Source organism: Centropristis striata, chromosome 14 (genome assembly GCF_030273125.1).
Source record: "Centropristis striata isolate RG_2023a ecotype Rhode Island chromosome 14, C.striata_1.0, whole genome shotgun sequence".
NCBI classification, from domain to species: Eukaryota; Metazoa; Chordata; class Actinopteri; order Perciformes; family Serranidae; genus Centropristis; species Centropristis striata.
In genome coordinates, this window is record NC_081530.1 from 7,036,073 (window position 1) to 7,044,861 (window position 8,789).

At 38.5% G+C, this 8,789-nt stretch overlaps 1 protein-coding gene across 1 annotated transcript; it reads right to left on the reverse strand.

Annotated features, from left to right (window-relative positions):
* Positions 1–3,738: 3,738 nt before the first annotated feature.
* On the reverse strand, positions 3,739–5,595 carry LOC131985244 (zinc finger BED domain-containing protein 5-like). Its single transcript, XM_059350284.1, has one exon. The coding sequence runs from the start codon at positions 5,593–5,595 to the stop codon at positions 3,739–3,741; it is 1,857 nt and encodes a 618-aa protein (XP_059206267.1).
* Between the last annotated feature and the right edge of the window lie 3,194 nt (positions 5,596–8,789).

An 8,789-nucleotide genomic window follows, 5' to 3' on the forward strand; every position in this document is an offset into this window, starting at 1 on the left:
TGTGTGTTCCATGCCCGCCAGATACACCTCTAAGCAGCATTTTACTAAATGTCATAATGCAGACCATTGCTAATTTTATTAATCTCTAACACTATATAAGGACCACACATTTTGTGTTACTTTTAACACAATTCCGTGTGTTGAGATTTTAACACATGGTTTGTGTTTGATTTTTAAGCACAGTAACTGTGTCAAATATAACACAATATGTGTTGTCCTTATATAGACACATTGCTGTGTTAATAATGTGTTAATTATATTGCTTTGAATTCAAATAAGCAGGAGCCCAACTGTAGAAGAAAAGTTACTATTTATAGAACAAATTATATTATCTTTCAAAATTTCATCACGTCTATAGTTCATTATGTTTACATAAGAACCCATGGTGACACGGGTGTAACAAACACTTTAGGTTAAGGTAAAACCCTAACTTTTGAAGTCCCTAAGCGACACATACTCAACACCATGGTGTGGTGGTCATGTGACAGTCATGTGACTGTGACGAGAAGTAACTTCTCCAAAATGTGGGTGTGACCTTATTTATATACAGTCTATGGGTGTGACTGGAAACAGAAATCTAAAAAGGTGGCTAACTTACTAGGCTAAGTTTAAACCCATTTAACAATTCTAATCCGTTAATAAGGTGTCCTTTTTTGCATTTAACTCTATTAGGGTTTGCTATTTATTTTTTATTTATTATTGAACTATTATTATTTTGTTACTTAAAAACAAATCTGAAAAATAATTAATGTCACAATTTTAATAAATATTGTGGAGATGCCGAGAAAAAGGCAAATTTGTGTTTCTGTAAGCAGAAAAGGTGTTGAGTTTATTTATATTAAAATAAGAAATATCATAAAAATAAATACCATAAACACACAATGTGACATATATCACATCACAGATCTCACAGATCACATCTAACACACATTACAGGGAAAAAACACACAACACAGTTTAAAGTTGAAATTGAGGTGGAATTTGTTTTTTGTGATCTGCACCCTGAAACTATCTCACATTTATTTAGGTCTTGTGAATTTACATACAAACTCTGGAAGGCCATTGCCTCCTTTGTTAACACAAATATTTTCACTGGTTTTACTTTGAATTATAAAGATGTCATATTTGGCTTTTTTGATCACAAAAAGAAGGATGATGTTGCATAATTTCTTATAAATTTAATTTTCCATTTTGCCAAATACCACATACACAAATGTAATTTTTCAAGTAAAAAAACAAATGTCATTTTGTTTAAGTCAGAGTTTGAACAGTATATCTCAACTCTCTCCTGTCTACAAAACAAAAAAGCTGTGAAGACTGCCAACATATGCACTGCGTTCAATGTCTTTAACATGTAATCTTTTGTTTCATGCTTTTCATTCTTTTTTGATTATTCTTTTCTTTTCTTTTAATATTTACTTCTATTTTATTTTTAGCATTGTTTATATTCTTGTAACTCGTCTCTTCTTCTTTGTAACTGAGCATTGTATTGCTGTTTGATATTAAAAAAATAATTTTAAAAAAGCACACAACACAGGTAAGCAGCAGCAGTTCTGTGGGGGCAGAAGCAGAATTTATTCATCCTAAATAAATACAAATAAAATAACAATTATTTTGTTATTTATTTATTTAAAAATACTGAATAACAAAATAATATTAATAAGGTATATTTTTAAAATAAAAAAACAGTTTTTATTTTTAAGGGCACAAGGTTTTTGCTTTAAATTTAATTGTTTCTTAGAAATAGGGTTGTCGGGCCATCCCGGTGGCTCACACTGGTAGAGCACTTACCATGAAGGCCGTGTGCTTGCTGCAGCGGACCCAGGTCTCCCCCTTTCTATCTGTCTCTATCTAATAAAGCAGTAAAATGCCCCCCCCCAAAAAAAAAAAAAAAGAAATAGGGTTGTCACGATACTAAAATTTTCAACTCGATAATGATACTCAGGAAAATACTCAATACCATTTTTGATACCACAAGGATAAAAACAAAAACAAAGACAAAGAAGAGAAAATATCGATACTTTTTGAAAATGAATATCGTATCCGGACACAACGTTTTAGTATCGATACTTTTTTGAGTATCGATACTTTTGACAACCCTACACTGGGGTATGAAAACTTGTCAGCATGTTCATTACCCTCTTTAAAGAACGTTTTTTCACGGGACCACCACCAGGACTTGTGAAACAAAACAACAGTGTGATTAGATCCCATTTCCTTACATAGTTTGTTAGAAATCCAAGCTATGATGGGTCTTGTTTTGATGAAGTTCAAACAAAGTGGAGCCCTAGTGGAGTCATTTTTGTCATTTTTACTATTGGGCCTTGAAACAACAGGTTTGTGACCCGGGCAAGGCGGGATTAACCATATGGGCAACTGGGCAATTGCCCAGGGGCCCAGGGCATTGTGTGCACAAGCAAAATATCTTCTTATCTCTAGCTTATCTGTTAAACTGTCCATCTGAGCCCTTGCTTAAAAATGAATTTTGAGGTGATTTCAGGGTGATATCTGTTTAAAATGAGCTGAGGATCAAAATGATTCTTGATTTTTTGTTTGTGTCTTGTCTTCCTCTGTGATAGCTCTATCAATTCAATACATTTTTGCTGCTGGGAATAGGTGTTGTTTTATCGGGATCGGTGTGCTATTACTTTTCTCTTTGGAAACTGCCCAAAATTTTGCATTGAACATTTCTCACTGTCTGACATATATATCATACACTTTTAAAACAAATGTGTTAATATCAACACAAATTGGTGTGACCTTATTTATATACAGTCTATGGGTGTGACTGGAAACAGAAATCTAAAAAGGTAGCTAATTTCAAAAAGCTTATTTTTTTGTTACTTGGCTTTTGTTACGCTTTTTCAAAACTCTTCTCACAGTTACCACAACATCAGCTTGTGTGGGCTTTACAATTAACACAATTCTTCTTCTTTTGGCACAAAATACACATTTAAAATTAGTTTGAACTCCCTTTACATACAAGCTCAATCAAGACCAAAACAGTAGATGTTAACTGATGAATTTTCAATTGTTTTCACACGGTTTGTCAAAACAGAAAACCTCATGTTCAAAACTAATTGATTGAAGATTACATTGATCACAGCTTCTGATCCTTTTTGTGAATTTGACAATATAGTAATGAATGACAGCTATTTTTTTTCCTCTTTACCCTACTATAAGTCATTTTCATTTGCAATACAGTAAAGTGTTTACTGCACATCAAAGTCATTTACTGTCTTCTTCTTTCATAAACATTCTGCAAAGCTGCTCTGACATGGCTCGTTCCCTTTTTGTACTGAGTGTTGTACAAAAAAAGGAACAAAATTCATGGCCAACAAATGAAAAACATCATCACAAACATTCATTTAAATGTATGATCAATACAATAATCCAGGGGTTCCCAAACTTTTCCATGCCAAGGCCCCCCAAATAGCATTAGCTTCTGGCCGGGGACCCCCAAACCCACCGACAATGCTACAAAATATCTAAATAAACATCAACTTTTAGAATGTATTTTCTTACTTTTATTTACCATTCAATAATTATTACATTTGTTTTGCATAAGAAAATTATTAACACACATCTTTTCAACACTGTATATTCCCAATGAATAATAAACTTTTCAACAAACTGTTGACAGATAAGAACAGAACAAAAGAAATCAAACCTCTCGTGTGTGTGTGTGTGTGTGTGTGTGTGTGTGTGTGTGTCTGGGAATGACAGACAGAGATTACACTAGTGGGAGGGATGGGCTTGGTGGCTCCTACACAGTTTGTCCAGCCTGGGCTTAATGTCTGTCAGTGCCATACGCATGTCATTGTCCATGTGTAGACGTGCTCTATGTTTTGTTTTAAGCACTTTTAAAGTGGAAAAGCCAGACTCACACAAGTAGGTTGTTGCAAAAGGGAGAAGGCATTTCAGTGCCCTGTCAGCCAAGGTGGGATACTCCTTTCTTACATGTAGCCAGTAGTTAGACAGGGGAACAGCCTCAAAGGTCAGTTTGAAATCCCCTGAGTTTGTCATCTCAATCAGCTCCTCCTGTGACTTTAAATCCAAACTAGAACCAACACCGGGGGCAAAGGGGTTCCTAACCCAGTTTAAATGTGTGTTTTCAAGGTCAGGGAAATAGTCTTTGAAATATCCTTGGAGGTGCTCCAGGTGGGACTGGATCAATGGAGAGATGGAGCCCAAGTCATCACATGACAGCAGCTCCTGGTGAAGTAGTGGGAACATTTCTGTAACTCCCTCCTGGAGCTTGTTTGACCACAGCATAATCTTTTTGGAAAAAGCACGCACTTTGTCTTGCACCTGCAGTATGTACGTGTCACGCCCTTGCATGCTTTGATTCAGTACATTTAGATGCTGGAAAATGTCTGACATGTATGCAAGTTTGCGGATCCAGGTTGCATCGGTGAACCGATCTGCCAGCTGATGCTTTTCAGATGAGAGGAACTCTGCAATCTCCCTCCGCAGCTCATAGACACGGTTTAAAACTGCGCCCCGTGACAGCCAGCGCACGTTCGAGTGAAGCAGCAGCCCCTCAAAACGGGCGCCCATCTCATTACATAGCACTGTAAACAGTCTGTGTTTCATGGGGCGAGCTTTAATAAAATTCACTACTTGTATGACCTCCTGTAGTACCTGATTCAACTCGTTATCCATCCTTTTTGCAACAAGTGCCTCGCGATGGAGCATGCAGTGTGTGGTCACTACATGCGGGGCTTTCTGCTTGATGAGAGCGGTCACTCCATTGATCTTCCCGGTCATTGCCGCGGCTCCGTCCGAACACACCCCCACACAACGGGTCCAGTCTAATCCGTTAGACTCAATGTAATTGTCCAAAACTTGAAAAATGTCTTTCCCAGTGGTTCTTCTTTCAAGTGCTTTACAAAATAGTATTTCCTCCACAAATCTTTCCTGGGAAATAAATCTAATGTACACAAGCAGTTGGGCCTCATTGGATAAATCTGTGCTCTCATCAAGCTGAAGTGCAAAGTATTCGCTGGCTCTCACCTGCTCCAAAAGCTGAGCAGATACGTCCTGAGCCATGTCACCAATCCGTCGGCTCACGGTGTTATCAGAGAGTGGGACAGCGTCGATTTTTTTGGCAGCATCCTCACCAAGCAATTCTCGGACAATGTCTTTGGTAGCTGGCAGAATCAAATCCTCTCCAATTGTGTGAGGTTTTTTAGCACGAGCAATGTGGTACGAGGCTAAAAATGATGCCTTCAGGGCCCGCTCGGGCACGGTGGCTTGCTGTGTGAATGCAGCAGATTGCCTGACCAAATGCTCTTCTTTACGTCTGAAGAAGTCTACTGTTTTATCGGCCTCTGCCGGATGTTTTTGTGTCAAGTGACGCTGAAGTTTCGATGGTTTTAAACACTCGTTTGAGAGGGTCTCCAGACAGAGGACGCATTTCGGGCAATCATGGCCATTTTTCTGTATGGCTGTAAAGCCATACTTAATGTATGCTGCCTCATATTTTCGGTTTTTAGTTGGCCATGAGTTCTTAGGGTTTTTTGCAGCAGAGTCCTCCACGGCAGGGCTGTTGGTCTTCTCCTTTGGTCTTTTTGTTGTCAAAAACCTGTCCATTTTGCGCTTGCTAGCTACACGCTAGCTTGAGGAGCAGAGCAGCTTGATAACAACCGTCTACACAGATTATGACGTCGTCATGCCGAATTTGCAGCTGAACTTGAGAATCCGACGATTACGGCAGTTTACGTATTGTACGGTTCAGGACAAATGGTTATAAAAAAAAAAAAAAAAAAAAAAAAAAAAAATTTGAAATTTTTTTTTTTTTTTTCTCATCTTCCCTCCAATTTTCTGAGGCCCCCCTAGCGCCCCCTGGCGGCCCCCCAGGGGGCCGCGGCCCCCACTTTGAAAACCACTGCAATAATCTATTGATTGTAAAAGAAAAAGTAAAAAAAGTAGATTTGACTCATGCAAAGTGATTCATTTTGTGTTATTCCATCAGTTGTCAGTATTTTTTATGACACTGTGCTGTGACTAACTAAATGTTTCTGTTGGAAGACAACGTGTGTCAGTGCTTTGGTAGATCTGTTCTGACAAACGGGTCATAGCGTTGTAAAAAACTGTAAACAAATAAAGTTTCTTGAATTTTTTTTTTGGAGACAGGACCTCAGAACTCATGATGTCACGAATCATGATGTCACAAGTCATTGCTTTGATGTTCTATTATCTAAATGATGTCACAACTCATTGCTTTGATGTTCTATTATGTAAATGATGATGTCACAACTCATTCTATTTCCTTTAAGCAGAAGTTTGTGAATGTCTGGTTTAAATTGAGTTCCAGCATTAATTTGTTACCTTTATTAATTGATTTAATAATTTGTGCAGATTAGCCATGGAATCCAAACCAGAAGAGAATGGCAGCGTTACCAAAATGACAGCCATGATTGATAGACTGAGAAAGGAACGTGAAAAAAATGAATTTGAATATTATGAAAAAAAATCAAGTGAAGACAGCCTCCGAATTGATTCTCTAGAGGAGGAAAAAAGTACTATCGAGCAAAACTTGCGAAAATCTGAGGAGAGATCGCTGGAACTGGAAAGGGAATTAAACAGCAAAGACGATCAAAATCATAAACTGTCGAGTGCAGCTCAATATTGGGAAAAAAAGTTTACTGATTATATTAGTTATGCCAGAGAGGCAGTAGTTGAGTTAGCACAGACAAAGGAAGAACATATAAGAATTGTTTCAACCCTCACAGAGAAGCATGCATCTCACCTTTCCATCATCGAAAAGGAGAGTGAGAAGAGACTGGAGGTGGAATGTTTAAAACGAGAACGGGAAAGACAAGACTCTCAAAAGAAGCAAGACGCACTGAAAGCTGAGATAACCACACTTAGAGCTAAACTGCTCAGTGTAGAGAACAAAGAGAACCCCTTCGAGCAACTGCACGCAGAGGTGTCAAAAGAATTACAGGTTAAGGAGGCAAAAATTGTTAAATTAACAAACCTCCTTCAAACTGAAAAAAGTAACAGCATGAAGAAGGACTTTTTCCACGAGAAACAGAAGACAGAACTGGAGCAGGAAAATGCCATTTTAAAAGGAATACCTGATCTCGCCCCAAAAGTGGCCAATTTAGAAAATTTACTTAAAACAACGAAGAGTAAATTTAGAGAATATAAACGTAAAGCACAAGAGGAATTAACTGAGACAAAAAAAGAATTGGTGAACGAAAAGGACAAGTCTGCTATTCAAGCTGCCATAATTAATGAACAGAAGGAAGAATTAGAGAGATCAGCAAAAATTAGAAGCACACAGCAGGACCAGCTACAGCAAGCAATGCGTGACAATATAGTTTTGGGACGTGAGAAGGATATGCTGGCTGAAGAGTCAAGACGTCACGCAAGAAACGCTGCCTTCAGACAGAAGGAATGTGTTAAGGTGACGGAATTCCACAATAGACTTAAACTAAAGCACAGGCGTTCCCAGGAGCAAATAACGGCAGTCATGTCTAATATCAGCGACACCAAAAAATTCAAAAGGGGCGTGACGCAATATTTTCAGCAACATGTAAAGGATTCTGAAGAATTTGTGATGGATGAAGCGACAAAAACAGGGCTTACAAATGAGGTTGTCATTCGTGATAAGAGACTCCAGCAAATTGAAAGAGTCAACAACAGCTTACGCAGGGATAAGGAACGCATAGCGCAACAATGTGAGGAGACATTAATGCAGAAAGACGCCGATTCCAGTTGGGCTATTTACGAAGCCAATACGCTGAGGCAAACTGTGTGTGACAAGAATAAAGAAATCGTTAAACTTAAGATGGAGAATGAAAAGTTAAAAAAGCCTCTACACAAAAAAGCGATGTCATGGATGGGTAAAAATCTTCTGGGAGGAAGGGAGGCCACGCCAAAGGTCCAGCTACCAGACCAACTAGACCTACCAGACGAACCAGATGACGATATCACTCCCTGTACAGAGGAGATGCCATCATCCCCACAGCCACAGTTTTCTGACGCAAATATCATACATGTGAAGCCCTACGTTCCCCCAGGCTTAAATATATCGCCGATGGTTGAAGTTGATTGTTGATTAGGGTAAGTACTAGTTTAGTAAAGGTTTGTACGGGTTTACTCCGAGTGCTTCGGTTTCCTCCCGAATTTTGCATCTTCATTAAAAAAATTTTAAAAAAGCGGACCAATCACTGGGTAATTCTTGATCTCTCCCTGATGCCACCATCATACCTGTGAAGCTCAATGTAGACACAGGCTAATCACTTGATAAGGAACGTACGGGTTTACTCCGAGTGCTTCGGTTTCCTCCCGAATTTTGCATCTTAATTAAAAAAAAATAAATTAAAAAAAAGCGGACCAATCACTGGATAATTCTTGATCTCTCCCTGATGCCACCATCATACCTGTGAAGCTCAATGTAGACACAGGCTAATCACTTGATAAGGAATGTATGGGTTTACTCCGAGTGCTTCGGTTTCCTCCCGAATTTACCATCTTAATTAAAAAAAAAAAAAAAAAAAAGCGGACCAATCACTGGTTAATTCTTGATCTCTCCCTGATGCCACCATCATACCTGTGAAGCTCAATGTAGACACAGGCTAATCACTTGATAAGGAACATACGGGTTTACTCCGAGTGCTTCGGTTTCCTCCCGAATTTTGCATCTTAATTAAAAAAATAAAAATTAAAAAAAAAGCGGACCAATCACTGGATAATTCTTGATCTCTCCCTGATGCCACCATCACACCTTTGAAGCTCAATGTAGACACAGGCTAATCACTTGATAAGGAACATAC

Bases quoted from the DNA above. Each gene is read 5' to 3' on its own strand.
- LOC131985244 (XM_059350284.1), bottom strand. From the start codon at position 5,595: ATGGACAGGTTTTTGACAACAAAAAGACCAAAGGAGAAGACCAACAGC.